At 45.2% G+C, this 20,027-nt stretch overlaps 1 protein-coding gene across 1 annotated transcript in view; it reads right to left on the reverse strand.

Moving 5' to 3' along the window:
* The window catches only part of DENND2A (DENN domain containing 2A), a gene marked incomplete at its 5' end in the record, with an annotated part of 104,163 nt that overhangs the window by 20,406 nt on the left and 63,730 nt on the right, over positions 1–20,027 (reverse strand). The window contains 6 exon segments of the mRNA XM_080665272.1: positions 5,155–5,303; positions 7,167–7,307; positions 11,229–11,306; positions 13,957–14,026; positions 14,771–14,880; positions 19,447–19,634. Of these exon segments, the coding sequence (XP_080521398.1) occupies positions 5,155–5,303; positions 7,167–7,307; positions 11,229–11,306; positions 13,957–14,026; positions 14,771–14,880; positions 19,447–19,634 (736 nt within the window).

The following is a 20,027-nucleotide window of genomic DNA, read 5'->3' on the forward strand; positions in this document are numbered from 1 at the left end:
CTGATGCTCTATTCACTGAGCCAAACACACTAGGGCAAAGCTGGGCACAGGTGAGGTTCAGGTCCCAGAATGCTGAAGCATGAGTTCATAGGCATCAGGATGCACTTGAGTGCTAACATTCTCCTGCAGAGGGCGCTTCAGTTCTGGTGCCACCCAGTCCCTGTACCATAAGTGGGGTTACTATGCTCACTGCCTTCCCACTCACCTAGGAACCAGTAAGAATCCAGCATAGAGCTTCCTCTAAGATGCCACCAGAAGAGTAAATGATGAGTTTCCTGAGCTAGACAGACACCCCAGGAGTTTGAAGGATGAGCCCGTCAGTATTCTTTAGTATCCCAAGCAAAGCATCGCTCCTACCAGTGCATCATTCCCAGGAACAGGGGTGACAGGTAGACTGTGGTCTGGCCTGGTGCCTGGTGAGACCTAGCGGGGGTGGGTGTCACCATGCAGTGGCTGCCACATTTCCATTACCGTACTTTCAAACCCTGAAGTAATGTGTCACCTAGTTTAAGAAGAACATAGGCTGGGCCTCAAGAAAACTGTGTGATCTCAGGTAAAGCCCTTAACTTCTTCAGGCCTCAGATTCCTCTTCTGTTAAATAAGGAAAGTGGACTAAATAATTTCTGATGTCCTTCCAGATTTAATGTCATAAACTACAAAGCGACAGAAATCCAGGAGCAGGAAATAGCTGTGATTGGAAAGAAACAAGACTTTCAGGGCTCATAAGCAAAGACAGGACCAAAGAGCAATGGTGACATCTCACTCTGAGAAATTCATAGATGAAAGTGTTGGAGAGATTTTGAGCTGCCACAGTAAACCCCCAAAAGACAACAAAAAGCCAGCACACCCTGGGAGGGACCTGACTCGGACAGAACTGGATTAAGTGTCTAGCGCCCAAGGTTCTGTTAGGGATGGGTTTGGGGTAGAGGACAATAATCTGTGACTATGCTATTCTCTAAATATTCCTTCAAATGTTGTCTTCTTGGTATTCACAGGAAAAATAGGTAGTTAATACTTAATATTTAATCAGACTGATGCTACTGTGTCACTAAAATTGCATTTAAAAATATATTTTTATTGATTTCAGAGAGGAAGGGAGAAGGAGAAAGAGATAGAAACATCAATGATGAGAATCACTGATTGGCCTCCTCCTGAACGCCCCCATGGGGATCAAGCTTGCAAATGTGCAGGAGTGGGCAAAAGTAGGTTTATAGTTGTTCGTATGGAATGCTGGTTATGATTGTTACAATAGTTTCATTAACTGTTTCACGTACTCACAACTGTAAACCTTCTTTTGCCTACCCTGTATGTATCCCTAAGACTGTCAGCCATTCCAGGAGTGGTCCTTTCACCTCTGTAACTTGTTTCCTGAGCCCACGCAATCCAGCTGGCTCACTTTTATTTTTATTTTTATTTTTTATTATTTTTTATATATTTTATTGATATTTCACAGAGATGAAGGGAGAGGGATAGAGAGCCAGAAACATCGATGAGAGAGAAACATCGATCAGCTGCCTCCTGCACACCTCCCACTGAGGATGTGCCCGCAACCAAGGTACATGCCCTTGACCGGAATCGAACCCGGGACCTTTCAGTCCGCAGGCCGACGCTCTATCCACTGAGCCAAATGGGTTTCGGCCAGCTGGCTCACTTTTAGATGCTAGACCACCAAGACAGTAGCTACTCACTTTCAAACCCTGCTTGGGCAAACTCACGTGCTTGGAGAGGGCGTGTTTACAAACCAGCCTTTCCCTGAGATGGCAAACATTGCTGGGCGCAACTGATTCTAGACAGGACAGGGGACCCCATTTAGGCTTACAGATACTGATTAAAAATGAACCAAAAGGCCTGGCCAGCATGGTTCAGTGGTTGAGTGTTGACCTATGAATCAGGAGGTCATGGTTCGATTCCCGGTCAGGGCACATGCCCAGGTTGCGGGCTCTAGCTCCCAAGGAGGCAGCCGATCAAGGATTCTCTCTCATCATTGATGTTTCTATCTCTCTCTTCCTCTCTGAAATCAATAAAAATATATTTTAAAAATGAACCAAAAGGACAAAGGTGCACAGCTACATATGAACTTATTTGTGTAGTTACCCATATGTTAAAGCCAAGGTTCAAACTCCAGTATTTGTCAAGATTTGATATATCATTAGCTAGCAGTCTGTCATTCAGCTTCTAGTGTTACTGCACTATAAAAAGATAAAAAGTAAATTTCTTGAATATTAAAAACACTGTCCCGTTCTCTCTCTCTGGAGCAGCCCACACCTTTCCCCCTCTTCTTCCCTCACAGTGGGTACCTTTGCTTGCTCTCCCCCCCACTAAGCTCCAGGGGTCCTCCTTTTGCCTCTGTAACTTGTTTCCTGAGCCCATGCAGCCCAGCTGGCTCACTTTTTCTACCTCTGTAACTTTCTAAATAAACTTTCACTTGTATTTTAATAAAAAGCAAACAATGAAAAAGCCTCTGTCCCATATAAAACTTTTGTACAAATTTTTAAATGTGCAGCTTATGACTTTATTATTCAGCCTCATCTATAGAGTTAGACAAAACTTTGGGAACTGAAATTAATAAACTAAAAAAAACCCCCAAAATGTTTATCATTAGGGAAATGAAGAAAGGGGTATAGGGAAATATTTATTTGGGTTGTTATGACAACAGAACAAGCCATCACAACAACATTCTTTCTTCTCCATCTGTCAGACTTTGGCTTGACAGAGCTTAAGAAACACTCAATGTCCATCCTAAAGATGAAACGGAACAAAAATGTTATTCTAGATTTGATAGATTTTTGGCTCCACTTAAAACCCTTTTATAACTCATACAATATTTGCCACAACTCTGCTATTTCCTCTTGCAGTGGGCAGACTCACTAACAATGATGAGTAAATAAATTGTGTGGTAGGGGGAGGGTGCTGGCAACAGTGACTACAGGCCTAACCAGGCTGAGGTCCACCCTGGGATGTCACAGGGCCATGCACTGAGTGTGTGGCACACCCTGTTCTCATTCACTCCTTTATGGTGCTGAAAAGATTGGGGCTATGGACGGAAATCAGAATGAGGCGCTTGCTTCCCTGCTAGCTGAACAGGGCCAGGAAGGGGTGCACGTGCACCGGGTAGAGAATTGTGCCAAGTTGATAAGGATGAAAGCACCAGCTCAAACTTATGTGGAAGGCTTTCTTTGTAGATTTTTCCAGGTCAAACTACTGGCAGCCCGCCACTGCCTCCCAAGCCCTATTTGTCGGGACCTAACCCAAGAATCCTTGATTTCCTATAGCTCTTTTCCCACAAACCAGACAGAGCTAGGTGTTTGTTCATTCCTCCTGGAGGAACACCTTTCGGTGGAGCAGCCCGGAGGAGAGGTGGGTTCTGGCTTTCCTGCTTGGTAACCTCACATACACAATGCTCTTTGGTGGAGTCTCTGTGCTCTGATTAGTAGCTATGTCAATGTCTTCCAGGTGAGCCAGACTTAGCTTGTTAGGGGAGGGGGCACAACTGAGGGTTGGAGAGCCCCAAAAAGGAAGGCTGAGCCAAAGCCCCCAGAAGTATGCCGTTAAAGCTACAAGAGAGGTGGAGAACGTGCCCCCGACTTCTGAACACAGAAGGTCTAGGCCTTTATAAGATCATCCTTTCCCCGCCCCCAAAGTCAAGCCTGAGAATGTACAACTAGAGACAGTGGGGCACAGAGCGCAGCTGCCAGAGAACACAGACAGTTACTAGAATGTGATGAAATCTGATCCTGGTCACTGAAGGGTTATTACTCATCCGTGGCTTCCAGGGCCCCAACCTTGAGAACTCTCTGCTCTGAATTCCCCAGGGTCCAGCGAGATTGGAGAGCTGCCCAGCGCCCAGCACCAGCTGCAGGCTCAGAGACAGGCCTGCTTCCCGAGCTGAGCTGACGGAGTGCCCAGGGAGTACAGTAACGGTGACACTGAGAGTGAAGAACTGGAACACAGGGTGGAGCAGGCTGGGAGAGCCAAGGGGCTGCCGTCCAAAAGCAACATCATCAAGGTGACCAGATGGCGTGGCGTGGTGGTGGGGGGCTGGATTCCATTTCCTACCACGCCCCCTGATGAGCTCCACATTCACAGGCTTTGTCCTTTCCATTCCTTCCCTTTTCTTCTTCCTCCCTTTTGTTTTCCAGAGTTGAGAGGAGTATTTCCTCTCTGAACCACAGTGCTTCAATTTTTGTGTTTTGGCAAATGGCCTTCTCTCCAGATGGACTCCTTAGCTGGCCTCATCTGCTTCTGGCCAGCAGGCCCTCTCAGCCGGGCCCACATCGCAGACTGTCTGGAGTTGCAGCTGCCACTGAGGCTCCTGTGCCCTCAGTTCAGAGCGAATAAGGCTCTGCTTCAGTGTTTTGTAATGATGGAAATGCCAGCAGTTTTTTTTAGAAGTTCAGAATTATCCCAAATCCTTATCTGCAGCTCCTCCTGGACCTTCTTAGATTTGTGACATGGCCCTTGCAAATCACTGAGTGTGACCATTAGGCAGTGAGTATGTGTGTGATTCTGTGACTGATTTGAATACTGTAGACAGGGATCCTTTAGGGCAGGCCTGTGCTCTTTAGCGTGGCCCTGCAGCCCTTCCACGAATCGCCGGGGTCCACCTCTGCCGGCTCCGCTTTCCTCTCTGCTCAGCCACAGGGAACTGCTTTGTGCTCAGCCTCCTGTATCCTTTCCCTCATACAGGCAGCTGCTTTTGCCTGGACTATGCCTTAGGCTAAGGGGGACCGCGCCTGCGCTGGGAGTGGGTGTCCTTCTCCATCTCTAGGACGCACCCCTCTAGCGAGCCCTCACAGCACTACTGGGTGATCTGTTCTCTTCCCTGTCGCCCTACTGTACTGAGAGCTCCTTGAGGGTGGCTCTGGATCTTTCTCCTTGTCCCCAGCACATACATGGTAGAGTGCCCAACACAAAGCAGAATGAATAAAAAGTAGGTCCAATACCAGGTAAGTGTTGCAGAGCAGTGCAGGCCTACCTTGTTTCACACCACTCGTGTGCTTCCGAACCTGCATCTTAGATGCCCACTGACTCCTACTGTCACCTCAGAGAAGCTTCCTCTGAAATCCTACACCATCACCTACCCCCACCATGGCATCAGACAGTCCAAGACTGCTTGTCATTCAAACACTTTATCAGAAGTAGCCAAGGTTGTACCTGAGCTTGTCTGCGATGAAGATGACCCTCCTTTCCAGAAGCAGGGAGGCAAAAACACAGAGCAGGTGGCGGACACTGAGAGAAGAGAAGAGGGACTCAAAGTCCACATGTTCGAGCCGGGAGTCCAGCGGGCGGCACAGTTCAATCACCTGCCAGGGAACAGGAGCAGCCGTGAAGGGCCCGCCTACTCAGCCAGGCCGCTCACACATCAAGTCGTCCTCTGCAAAGGTGGCCCACTGGCAGGGTAAAGGGAAAGGAAAACAAAAGGGATTGGGGAAAAGAAAGAACCCAGGACACTGGCGGCAGGTAGGTGTGGAAGGGAAGCACATGCCTCGCACTCAACTATGAGACTAAGGACAGTTTGGATGGAGGTGGGGAAAGGATGGTGGAAGCAGTGTCCTTGGCCCAAAGTGGTCGGAGGGTCTCCTGGACTCCACACGGAGTTCTTTGCCTGTTGACCATGCACTGTCCCTTAGAGCCGGGCAGGCTAGCGTAGGTCTCAGGAGGAAGTATCACCTGGAGAGATGGAGTCGCAGGCTCACTCAGAAGGACCAGCAGGTCCGAGCAGCACTTTCCAGACTCACCTCCTCTAGAAGGACTTTCTTTTTTTTTTTTTTAAATATATATTTTATTGACTTTTTACAGAGGGAAAGGGAGTTAGAAATATCGATAATAGAGAAACATCGATCAGCTGCCTCTTGCACACCTCCTACTGGGGATGTGCCCACAACCAAGGTACATGCCCTTGACCGGAATCGAACCTGGGACCCTTCAGTCTGCAGACCAAAGCTCTATCCACTGAGCCAAACTGATTAGGGCATCTAGAAGGACTTTCTTAAAGGACCAACCCCATCCCAACCCCCTGATGTGGAGTCTTTCAGCGCTTACGATGAGTGTGTATCTTCTCATTCCATATTTGCTGTTATGTTCCTGAACTCATCTTGGTCACTACTCATGTGCATGTTTTTTCTCTGTAAGGAGCTGGCTCCTTCATAGAGCAGAGATTGGTTTTTAATCTCAGCACAGTGCCTGCTCAGGGCTGTCCACGCAGTGGGCTCACTAGTGCTAACATCCCCAACGCCAAGCTGCCTACATCTGGTGTGGGATGTTTCTCCAGCCACAGGGAGACTGCTCTTCTCTATGCTGGGAAATTGGGTTGTTCTGGAATGTCCCAGACCCATCTTCCCCCTCCCTCCTGCGCCCTGGCTCCACAGGTGACTTGTTTTGCCTGGGACTTTAGAACTAGAGCCCCAAGTCTGAGACAGATGTGCCTTCTGAGGTACCAGAGCCTAATAAGGGGAATGGGAAGAATGCAAACCAGCTCCTGCATCAAATGCCAGCCCAGCAAGGACAGGAGCACTCTTCAGAGTCTAGGGTGAATAAGGAGCAGTCCCTGAGCTTGACTTCCCTAAAAATAATCTGTTTTACATAATAAAGTTACAGAGGTCATGCAGGCTAAAAACATAAACAGGTTCATATACAATTCAAGAATGCAATGGGCCTGGCTGGCGTGGCTCAGTGGTTGAGCGTCAACCTATGAATCAGGAGGTCAGGGTTCGATTCCCAGTCAGGGCACATGTCTAGGTTTCAGGCTCAATCCCCAGTAGAGGGCACGCAGGAGGCAGCCAATGATTCGCTCTCATCATTGATGTTTCTCTCCCTTTCTCCCTCTTCATTCCTCTCTGAAATCAATAAAAATACAAAAAGAAAAAAAAAAAAGAAAAAAAAAGAATGCAATGAGCTTTAGTGAGAAACCAAGAATGTTCAGTGCAGGTCCCTAACCTGGAAGGCCAACATCATGAAAAGAAACACCATGTGCTGCCATGGCGCAGTTCTGGGGGTTGCTCTCTGGGCCAGAATCCTGGGCTGGATGGACTAGACTTATGACACCGAGGAGCAAGAGGACACCACCGAATATGACAGCCCACCAAAAGCCAGCCCCTCAGACCACTGGGACTTGGCTGTCTGGGCCATTCTCTCCCCTAGGAGAGGAAAGGAATCTGACCACTTACCTCAGTTCCTGTTCCTGGCAGGAAGTTCTTGACAATGATGGTTTTGCCCAATGATGGGAAAGGGGCTTCCATGACACTCCTCATGAGGGGCTGTACCAGGGCAGGAGAGATGCCTCGGCGTTTTTCCACCTCATCCAAGATCTGCAAGGGTCAGAGAAGAAGCTCAGCCATCCTGAGTCAGGGCACCAAGGTGTTGCCTGTTCCAGATGAAGTGGGCCTGCCATGGAGACTGAAAAATCATGGGAAGCCCTGCTGTCTACATCAGACCAAGCTTACAGTCTCTTTTACCGTATGTGTTATTACCCCAATTCTCTCCCCTCTTGTCATTACTCTCTTTGCCATGTGACTTTTTTTTGTTAACAGGTTGCTATCTTTTTTTTTTTTTTAAAAGATGTTTGTATCGATATTTTAGAGAGAAGATAGAGAGACAGGGACATTGATCAGAGAGAAACCTCATTGATCGGCTGCCTCATGCATGCCCCATACTAGGGATCGAGCCCGCAACCCAGTAACTTAACCAGTGACCTCCTGGTTCATGGGTTGAGCGCTCAACCACTGAGCTACCCTGGTCTGGCTGCCATGTGACTTTGTAGTTTCCCCCACTAAAGGGGTGAAGTATAGTTCCAGCCCCCCTTGATGTGAGTTTTTGGGCATTCTCAGTGGGAATAATATACAAATATACTAAAAGCCACTGAAGTGTATATTTTATTTTATTTTTGAAGTGTATATTTTAAATGGGTGAATTATATGGTGAGTTGTATTGCAATAAAATTGTTACTATAAAACTTCAAATGCAAGATGCTTCACAATCTAGTTGTAAATCAAAGAATTTCAATTAAAATGCCATTTATGGGGGTGGGAAGAAGTAGGAGAGGGTAAAGGGGGAATAAATAGTGGTGGAAAGAGACTTGACTGTATATCTATACAATATATGGATGATATATTATACAATTGTATACCTGAAACCTATATAATTTTATTAACCAATGTCACTCCAATAAATTTAATAATAACTTTAAAAAACACCAAAAATATCATACTTCAATTATACTTTAATAAAACTGGAAAAAAATTGGGAAAATAAGCCATTTATAAAAATATCACATGTACCTATTCAACCCTTGAAATATGGCTAGTCTGAATTGAGATGTGTTGTAAGTGTAAAATAATCAGTGGATCTCAAAATACAAAATAAATAATGTAAAATATCAATAACTTTTCATGTTGATTACATGTTGGAATGATAATATTTTGGATATATTAAATAAAATTTATTATTAAAATTAAAAAGATAATATGGTAGTTTCTTAAAAAATTAAACATAGAATTATCCTATGATCCAGAAATTCTACTTCTGGGTACAAACCTGGAATAAATGAAGGCAGAGACTCAAACAGATATTTGTATACTCATGTTCATAGCCGCATAATTCATAATAAATAGCTAAAAGGTAAAAACAACCCAAATGTCCATCAACTGATAAATGGATAAACAAAATGTGGTATATACATATTGTTCCGACTTAAAAAGTTAAGAAATTCTCATCCAGGTTCTAACATGGATGAACCTTGAGGGCATGCGCTAAGTGAAATAAGCCAGTCACAAAAGGAAAAATAGTGTATGATTCCACTGACGTGAGTTGATGGAGTAGTCAAATTCACAGGGACAGAAAGTAGAATGGTGGTTGCCAGGGGCTGGTGGGCAGGGGTGGGGAGGGAATGGGGAGTGAGTGATTAATGGGTACAGAGTTTTAGTTTGGGAAGATGAAAAGGTTCTGGAGATGAATGGTGGTGGTGGTTGCGCAACAGTGTGAATGAACATAATGTCAATTAACTGTATACTTCAAAATGGTTAGAATGGTAACTTTTATATTATATGTATTTAACTCAATAAAAAGAAAATAACATGGCAAAAATTTTTAAAGAATTTCATAGGGAGGGGGAGACAAGTGAGGGAAAAAATATATTAAAAGGCTGCACAGGGAAACGATAATGAAAGATGGTTGAGGAGCACAGGGCCAGTGGAATGAGAGGGCCAGTGGTAGGCCCGGCCTTCGGAGGCCTTTGGAGGCCTGCCTTTTGAGTTTTTTCTTGCCTGCTTGTGCCTCTGCCATAGCCGTAAGAAGAGCAGACGTGGGCCAGCTCTCTGTCTAAAGAGGATGACAGACATGTGGCCCAGACACAACCGGACTTGCAGCCTAAAGCAGATCCGCCAGCCCAGATCAGCCAACCCCCGCCTACTCCTAGCACATGAGGGAGCCCAGTGAGATCAGCAGAGCCAAGCCCTGGCTGACCTGCATGTCTATGAGAATAAATGATTGTTGCTTTCAGCCACTGTGGTTTGCTATATGCATTATTCTGGCAATATTTAATGATAAACCTTCTTCAGAGATTCTGAGAGCAGTTCTTATCCATGATTCCTCTCTGAACTAAAGAACAATTTGCCATTTTTGTCATCCTTGTCCCTGAAAATAGCTTGAGTTCTAGGGATCAGTTTGCCAAAGCTCTGTTTCTGATTCTACTCTGAGTATTTGCTGTACCATCTCTGGCAAGTCATGACACTACACTCTTAAAATATCCCTGCTCACAAAACTGACGTGAAATCCCAGGATTGTGCCTCACGCAAGCATGATGGCATGTTTACTTGCTCCACATCCCCTGCACAGGACATAGCAACGAAGCTCATGTGAATTCCACAGCTGCCTTCGGAAGCTGGGCTAACTCACATGAGCTGTTTTACTTCCAGCTTTCTTTTTTTTAATTAAAAAATTCTTTTTTCTTTATTGATTAAGGTATTACATATGTGTCCTTATCCCACCCATTGACCCCCTTCCCAGCTTTCTTTTTTTAGGGAGAAGCAGGAAGGTAGAGAGAGAAACATCTACCTGTCGTTCCACTTACTGATGCATTCATTGGTTGATTCCTGCATGTACCCTGACTCGGTATTGAACCCGCAACCCTGGTGCCTCAGGATGATGGGCCAACCAACTGAGCTACCCAACCAGGGCTATTTCCAGCTTTCACATAAGCATTCTCACAATAACAAAGGCTGTGACCTACTGCCTTATCTCGGTCTTTAAATCCATGAGCAGCATGAGCAGCAATTTATAAATGACCAACTTTAATGCAGAATGATTACTACCAGTGGAGTGGAGGTAAGAGCATGTCTCAGATTACACCGATATTACTAATTATTTCAAACACACTTGCATAGAGTATGAGTTCTATCTGGCAAGAGGTCACACTCTATCAACATAATTCGGGCTTCCTCTGAGGTTGGTGGAGGTGTACATATGTGTATACGTGCTGTGTGCATACGATTTGTCCAGGAGGTGGACTTTTGTTTTGGAATGCTTTTTAGGAAGTGCTGCCTCACACCCATGGACAGTAGACGTAAGACTTCAATTCTCTGAAAGAAAGCTCAGACTGAAATAAATGCTGAAGGATTTTATATAAACTTATGGATTAGATACTCATGTCCAGTTAATATGGGAAACTTAGCTATATCTGATTTTTGTCATTAGCATAATATAGCATAATGCTCTCCTATACACCAATTCAAAATACTGCGGCAGATGGGCCAACTCAATATGGCAGTTCCTGTATCTTGGTATATTAGCAGAAGAACAAATTATATTAAGATTTCAATAGACTTAGGGCATTATTACAATAACAAATCATATACACAAAGCACATATGTACATCGATACTTATACATACATACATGCATCATAGTGGGTTTTTGTCCAGCAAAAGCAAATATGACCAAAGACAATGCTTAGAAGAAGAAAAATAAAACATGGGATATTTTGGGAAGATCCTCTGCCCCTCCCATCCTTAGCTACAATTACTTTGATTCTCTCTCCTTCCCCAGTTTCAGAGCCCTGACCTGCATCAGCTGTTATTTCCTGATCCAATGATAAGAAAATAGAGGCCACCGTGAGGGGAGGAGGAGGAAATGGGAAGGAAGAGTGGAGAGTTAGATTATAAAAGTACCGGAAGCTGGGGTGTTTCCTGTGTCCTTCTGGGCCCTGCCTCCTTTCTCTGAGGCCCAAATCCTCACCTTTGAAAAGAGGCTGAAGCATCCCAGGCGGCTCACGATGCAGTAAACTTCGGGGAGACGCTTCCCTTTGCCACCAGGCTTTTTGGAGAGAAATACAGGAAATCATGAGTGCTACAAACGTCAGGGAAGGAAAGAACCCAAAGATTTCTGAGTGCTATTGTTTGTCAGATGTTTTCATGCACCATACCTTCGGACAACTCTTGTGCACACAGTAGGTGCTCAATATGACCTATGTATGTAATCATAAATAAGAGGCATAATTTGTTTACCCAAATCACTGTAGTTTCTTGTAAGGAACTATATGTTTATTATAATAAACTTTTAAATGAACTATATTTTTATTATATTGATAATTCCAAAGGAGAAATAACTTCTGAAAATCCTTTTTGGAAACTGACTTTTAAGCTAATTTTCAAAAAACCCAAAATCAATCTCAATACTTTAAATTAATTTTACCAACAAAAATTATGATCCTACTTAACTTTTTCAAGGATTATCCATACTTTTTAGTCAGTAATTACTTCAACAAATATTTACTGAAGAGCTACTATGTGCCATGCATTACTCTTTTTTAAGAATGCTTTTATTGATTTTAGAGGGAGGAAGAGGGAGAGAGAGAAAGAGAGAAATGTCAATCGGCTGCCTCCTGCACACCCCCCCACTAACCTACCTGGCCATGTGCCCTGACCAGGAATTGAACTGGTGACCTTTGTTGCATGGGACGATGCCCAACCAACTGAGCCACACTGGCCAGGGCCATGCATTATTCTTTTTTAAAATATATTTTTATTGATTTCAGAGAGGAAGGGAGAGGGAGAGATAGAAACATCAATGATGAGAGAGAATCATTAACTAGATGCTTCCTGCACGCCCCCTACTTAGGATCCAGCCTGCAACCCAGGCATGTGCCCTTGACCAGAATCAAACCCAGGACCCTTCAATCTATAGGCCAACGCTCTATTCACTGAGCCAAGCTGGCTAGGCACATTATTCTTTTTTTTAAAAAAAATAGATTTTTATTGATTTTAGAGAGAGAAGAAGTGAGAGGGAGTGAGAGAAACATTGATGTGAGAGAGAAACATCGATTGGTTGTCTCCTACACGCATCCAGACTGGGGATTGAACCCACAACTTGGGCATCTGCCTTGATCGGGAATTGAACCCATAACCTTTAGGTGCATGGGATGATGCTCAAACAACTGAGCCACACAGGCCAGGGCCATGCATTAGTCTTTTTTTTTTTTTTTTTAAATATATTTTATTGATATTTTACAGAGAGGAAGGGAGAGGGATAGAGAGTTAGAAACATCGATGAGAGAGAAACATCTATCAGCTGCCTCCTGCACACCCCCCACTGGGGATGTGCCCGCAACCAAGGTACGTGCCCCTGACCGGAATCGAACCCGGGACCCTTCAGTCCGCAGGCTGACGCTCTATCCACTGAGCCAAACCGGTTTCGGCCCATGCATTATTCTTGACTCTAAATTATATTAGCCTATTTCTTTTTTTAAAAAAATATATTTTATTGATATTTTACAGAGAGGAAGGGAGAGGGATAGAGAGCTAGAAACATCGATGAGAGAGAAACATCGATCAGCTGCCTCCTGCACACCTCCCACTGGGGATGTGCCCGCAACCAAGGTACATGCCCTTGACCGGAATCGAACCCGGGACCCTTCGGTCCGCAGGCCGACGCTCTATCCACTGAGCCAAACCGGTTTCGGCTATATTAGCCTATTTCTAAGACTAAAATAATCTCAGTAGAAAATGATGTGTCACTACTAAAGATTTTCAAGGGAATGGGCCTCAGAGGACAAGTTTTCAAATGTTTTAGCACAGTCAGTATATTGGGATAGTTTATGACTTTTAAAGGCTCTAAAGGAGACACTTGATCAATTATTTGCATCATGAACAATAAAACCAACCTTCTGTCCTTAGCCCCATTATGAATGTTCTCACTAAGGTATCAAGGTCTGTTTAGCATGTTTTATTAGAAAGGACATTTGGTTTAAGAAGAGAAAGTCTTTTACTTGGTGGGGAAAACATTGGAGAAAGTATTTTCTTTCCGAAGGAGACAGATACAGTGTTCCCGTCTATCAGTAAGATTCAGCTGAACCCCCCAATCTTCCTCTATATATTTTTTTTAAATATATTTTATTGATTTTTTTACAGAGAGGAAGGGAGAAGGATAGAAAGTTAGAAACATTAATGGGAGAGAAACATCAATCAGCTGCCTCCTGCACACCTCCCACTGGGGATGTGCCTGCAACCAAGGTACATGCCCTTGACCGGAATCGAACCTGGGACCCTTCAGTCCGCAGGCCGACGCTCTATCCACTGAGCCAAACCGGTTACGGCTTCCTCTATATTCTTTTAAAAATATATATATTTTATTGATTTTACAGAGAGGAAGTAAGAGGGATAGAGAGTTGGAAACATTGATGAGAGAGAAACATCGATCAGCTACCTCCTGCAAGTCCCCTACTGAGGATCGAGCCCGCAACCAAGGTATGTGCCCTTGACCAGAATTGAACCCAGGACCCTTCAGTCCTCGGGCCGACGCTTTATCCACTGAGCCAAACTGGTTAGGGCTCTGCCTCCATGTTCTTAACCATCCTGGTTAACCTGTCACACCACCTGTCCCTTCTCTCGTGCACATGGTGAAACCTTAGGAGGCCAGAGCTAGCTCTGTGAGGCACTCCTGCTGACTGAGAAGCAAAGGTACTAACCAGCAGTCTTCGGCAGTAACCGAACCTTCTGCCTCCGTCCTCTCCAGTTAAGACAAACGAGAATGTTTCACTGTGGTGGGGAAAACAGAAGTACATTATGAAGCAAAACAAAACAAAGACACACCATGGTGAAAGATGTAAACTTCTGATGGAGGCTGTCCTGGCTGTCCATCTCTGGCTGGGACTCTGGTCACCTCTCGCTTTGGAGTCTGTCAGGGACAGGGAGATCTAAAGTGTCACTGTGTCCTCAGAGGATTTTTTTTTTCACCCTGAGATCTCATATAATTCTATCACCTGAGCCATCCCAGGACACAAAACAGTCATTTATTGAGCACTGATTGTGGCTACTGCCTTCCATGAGCATGAGGGTGAGGTCACATGCACTGGTCTAGGGATGCGACTCAGTGAGGGAGAAGTTGATGAGTGGGACAGTTCTGGGCCCCCTCAGAACTGCCCTGGGTTTCCAGGGGACCGTCTGTTCAGAGCCACCTCCAGGCTTGGACTGTCCTTAGAGGCTGCTGGGTCAACTTTGAGGAACACAGCAGCCCTCAAACATTTAGGATACACAACCTACTGAGTTTGGTCAGTTGCTAAACATCTGATAGAGATAGAAACATCAATGATGAGAATCATTGATTGGCTGCCTCCTGCAGGCCCCCTACTGGGGATCAAGTTGGCAACCTGGGCATGTGCCCTTGGCCAGAATCGAACCCAGGACCCTTTGGTCCACAGGCCAACGCTCTATCCACTGAGCCAAACCAGCTAGAGCTTGCCTTAGTCTTTGAGGGTGGGGAGGGGAGATGCCAGCACCTACCTAGTAAACTGCTGGACAGGAATCCAGTCCTTGGCATCGGGGAAACAGAACTGGGGGATGGCCTTCAGCTGGTCCTCAGCCTCTCTCATGAACTTGAAAGACCTTTCCAGCTGCAGGGAGAAGGGCGAGAGAAGGTTGGAGAATAAACCACAGCATGGAAGAATGAGGCAGAGGCGTGGCAAGACCACATCTCCAACTTTCCCACAGTCATGACCACCACCTTAAAACCCCCTTCCTTGGAAGGGTTTCCAGTTCATTCTGCTGAGGCCATTTTCCCCGGCCAGTTCTAACTATGGTCTTATGGGGGAAGTCAGGAGGAAAAGCAGTGTGCTTTAGAGAAATGCTGTCTATGCCTACCATTCTGGAATATAACTATTTTAATCGATAAGGAAAAACTGTCATAGCAATCCCTTCCAAACAGGAGACTCATGAGTATGCAAGGCTGAGCCTCAAATCAAGTCTCAAACCTCTGGGCCCAGACAAAGCTGCCCGTACTGCAAAGAAGTGTACACTTCTCAGCGAATACATCCAGTCACATTACATCCTACAGTGAATCCACTCATTTCAGACTCCTTGAATGTCAGAACCGGAAGGAAAATAGACATCATCTAGCCTCACAGTCTTCTTTTTAGAGGTAAGAAATTAAGCCCTGAGATGTTAAGTCATCTGTTCATGATCACACAACTAGTATGGAACTGAGCTAGGAATAAATATGATCTTGCCCTGGCTGGTATGGCTCAGTTGGTTGAGTGGAGTCCAATGCACCAAAAGGTCGCTGGTTCGATTCTGGGTCAGGACACATGCCCAGGTTGCAGACTCTACTGCCAGCAGGGGGCATGCAGGAGGCAGCCAACTGATGTCTCTCTCTCTCCCTCTCCTTTCCTCTCTCTCTAAAATCAATAAAAATATTTTAAAAAAATGATCTTAGTCTCGTTTGTCTTTCTCCAATTTATCTGACATCATAGACTAGGTGAGCATTATCTTATTTAAAAACAGAACAAATGAATAAAGTCTGACTTAGAGATTATATTTAAAGCCACGAGTTTGCTTATTTTGTGTATGAACAGGAATCTGCGCTTCTAATTTTTAAAATTTTTAGGTTAATCCTCACCCAAGGATATTTTTTCCATTAATTTCCAGAGAAAGTGGAAGGGAGGGAGGGAGGAAGAGAGGGAGGGACAGAGAGAGAGACATAAATGTGAAAGAGACACATGGATTGGTTGCCCCCCGAATGTGCCTGGACTGGGACAGGGTTTGAACCTATAACCCAGGTACATGCCCTTTACTGGGATCAAACCCTCAACCCTCTGTTGCTCAGGCCAATGCCCTAATCACTGAGCCACGCCAGCTAGGGCCACATGAGCACATTTACAGGGAGTAGTACATACAGATCCCTCTCACAAATACAGCCAATATCACAGATGGCTGGAAAATATCCCAGTCTCTGTAAATTGTCACAGAGAACTGCATGACAGCAAACAACTTATGGAATATGACAATGATTCCTAGCATGCAAATATGAAGTATAAACCTTGAGTATGGTGACTATAGGAGTGGGACACAAAACTCAGGAAAATGAGTTAGAAAAGAGAAGGAGAAAGAAAGAGGAAGCAGTCCTTCTGACAGAGTGAGCGAGCGAAGGAAGTAGATATACCATAAAGTAGCCTGGCATGCAAAATACATGTATGGAATGGTCACCATAACATAAAAAATACAATTAAAGAAACACTGGCCATAAGACATATTTCCAGCAGAAGGAGGTGGTTAACTATATTAGGGTGCCCACATAATAGAGCATTATCTAATTTTTTTTTATATATATTTTATTGATTTTTTACAGTGTGGAAGGGAGAGGGAGAGAGAGCCAGAAACATCGATGAGAGAGAAACATCGATCAGCCGCCTCCTGCACACCCCCCACTGGGGATGTGCCCGCAACCAAGGTACATGCCCTTGACCGGAATCGAACCCGGGACCTTTCAGTCTGCAGGCCGACGCTCTATCCACGGAGCCAAACCGGTTTCGGCGAGCATTATCTAATTTTAAAAATGATTTAGAATTTGCAATCCAGGCATGTGCCCTTGACCAGAATCGAACCCCGGACCCTTCAGTCTGCAGGCCATTGCTCTATCCATTGAGCCAATACATATTCAATTTGTATTGAATATGTTTATAAATAATCAGTGGTTTACAAAACATGATTAAAAAATGATACATGTACAGAATGGGACAAAGAATGTTCATAGTTGTGTGTACCAGAAACACAGAGTTTATTCTTGTATTACTCTTTATTAATTATTAGAGGCCCGCTGCACGAAATTCGTGCATGGTGGCGGGGGGATGTCCCCCAGCCCAGCCTGCACCCTCTTCAATCTGGGATCCCTCTCACAATCCAGGACTGCTGGCTCCCAACTGCTCGTCTGCCTGCCTTCCTGATTGCCCCTAACCGCTTCTGCCTGACAGCCTGATCACCCCCTAACCACTCCTCTGCCAGCGTGTTTGCCCCCAACTGCCCTCCCTTGCAGGCCTGGTCCCTCCCAATGCCCTCCCCTGCTGGCCATCTTGTGGTGGCCATCTTGTGTCCACATGGGGGCAGCCATCTTTGACCACATGGGGGCAGCCATCTTGTGTGTTGGAGTGATGGTCAATTTGCATATTACTTTTATTAGACAGGATTGTATTACTTTCTATATGAACAACTATACTGGTAAACCTACTTTTGCCTCACCCTGTTTTGCAAGAAAATCATAATATGAGAAAAGACTAGAAGAAAACACAACAAATGTGTTGATCTCTATGGAATGAGATTATAGGTGACTTTTTATTTTCTGTTTAAAATGTTTTTATTGATTTTAGAGAGAGAGAAAGGGAAAGGGGAGAGAAAGAAATATGGATGTGAGAGAGAAACATTGCTCGGCTGCCTCCTGCACAACCCCTACTGGGAATCGAGCCCGAAACCTGGGCATGTGTCCCAACCAGGAATCAAACCAGTGACATTTTGGTGCATGGATGACACCCAACCAACTGAGCCACACTGGCCAGGGCCACTTGTTTCTTTATACATTTGCTGATTAATCTCTTCTTAACAGTGACTATGCAATTTTCCACTCAAAAAAGTTTCAATGTGGATGTCTAGCAGTCTGGAGATTCCAGGTTGGAAACCAGCATTCAATAGTGACGGTGATTAATTCATGAACTAATTCATGAACTAATGCCTTTATTCCTGGAACACTGATTAAGTACTGCCATGTACAACATTGTGTTTGGCCCCAAGGAGTAAACAGGATGACAGGACAGTCCTTTCTTCCTTGGTGCTCGCTATGTGTGGTTCTCAGTGGTATTGTGAGTCAGTGATAACCAGCAGCCTCTCTTACCCAGGGGACATCGTCCCCAAATCTAGGCATGTCCATAGCATGGGGGTTTTCACGGGATTGTCCCTAGAAGTCAGCAGGATGAAGGTGACTATGTGCCAGTTTGGAGGTACCTCTGGCTCACTTCATTTATGTAGAGTTTCCATCCTAAACTCCAAGAACAGGGCTTTACTGCAGTGCTGAACCACTGTGGTGCAACAGAAGGAAGGCTGGCCCAGGAAAGGAGGGGAGTGGCAGGTGGAACCTAGGCTTCACTTGGGTGGTGATGGCAAATGGAGGCCCTCAGGGGGCCAGGACACAGGCTCCCCTCCACCTGAACACCTGCAGCCTTGGGCCTGCATGAACCCTACAGGGAGAGTGTCACATGCTACCTCCTGAATCTTTTGTGTGCTTACCTTTTTAAAAAATATATTTTTTTATTGATTCCAGAAAGGAAGGCAGGGAGAGAGAGAGAGATAGAACCATCAACGATGAGAATCATTGATTGGCTGCCTTTGGCACAGCCCACACTGGGGATTGAGCCCACAACCCAGGCATATACCCTGACCTCCTGGTTCATAGTTTGATGCTCAACCACTGAGCCCCGCTGGCTGGGCTGTATGCTTATCTTGTGCTCTCCTGTCAGAGTGTAAATTCCTTAAGGACAGAAAACAAATTTTGCTCATCTTTGAAACCTCTGGGGCTGAATGCAATAGGGTTTCAGTAAATTCTGGCTGGATTGAATTAGAATGTGATGGAAACTCTTTAATACTGCTGTCAAAGACTAAGAATAATTTACATAGTATTGGCCATGCCATTTGAGGCTTTATTCAGGGCCATTTCATTTTAGGTGCCATGATTTAATACATGGGTAGAGCCCAATACTCACAGCCATGAACCCTGTTAGAACAGAATAGGATTCCTGTATGTATGCACATACAGAGGTACACGGCACACATACAGATGTTTATTAGCATGGCAACAAATGTGACACTCCTTAGGGAGAGCTGTGTGGCTGAATGGGAAAGAGGCCTCTAGAATATGTTGGGAAATGTGGTTGGATAAAGAGACGAGGGAGGGGGGAAAGGATGGTACAGTTGGCATAGAGACCACAGGAATTTAGGATGTATTTTTGATCACACTCTGAGTCCTTGGATCTCACCTCCTGTGACCTCCCAAATTCTCCAGGAGTTTCTTCATGATATCCCTAATTAGGACCCAATGTTGAGATTCTGGACACTAAGTGATCCTCAGATTCCCAAACCTCCCTGAATCCATGAGTTCTGCAGTCCCCTGGCAGGCCACAGAGGCCGGGCCCACCCAGTACCTTCAGAGGGAACTGCTGGGTGAGTTCTGGCACGTAGGAGGCCCCTGCCTGCTTCTTGTGCAATGACACGACTACAAAGTACTCGAAGAGCTGCCTCTCCTGGTACTCGATAAGCTCTCGGTCAAGTGATGAGTATCTTGGAGCCTGCTTCAGGCGGGACTTCACATTGACCAGGCGTCGGCTATGAGCTGGGGGAGAGGGGGGAGAGGGGGAGGAAGAGTGGGGGAGGGAAGAGAGAGAGGGAGAGGGAGATAAAAAGAGTCTGAAAATGACCCATTTTCCAATGTGCAATTGCACAGAGCTGCAATAGGTTATGTAATTCCCAGCTCAAAGTACTTTTCTAATCCTAAAAAAGTGTTTCCACATTTAACAAATTAGTACAAATTCTTTCTTTGGGATCCTTGCGAGAATTCTAGGAGGAGAATACCCTCTAGGCCGCCAGGCTAATTGGGGTGCAGGAACTTGGAATGTGGGGCTTCTGCTCCACCGTGGATTTGCTGTCTGGATTTGGGGCTGGGTCGGGAGCAATCCTTGCATTCCTCTGTCAGATGGGGTGAGGACACTGACTCGTCCCCTCCCTC

This window comes from Plecotus auritus (assembly GCF_963455305.1).
Source record: "Plecotus auritus genome assembly, chromosome: 4".
Classification (NCBI taxonomy): domain Eukaryota; kingdom Metazoa; phylum Chordata; class Mammalia; order Chiroptera; family Vespertilionidae; genus Plecotus; species Plecotus auritus.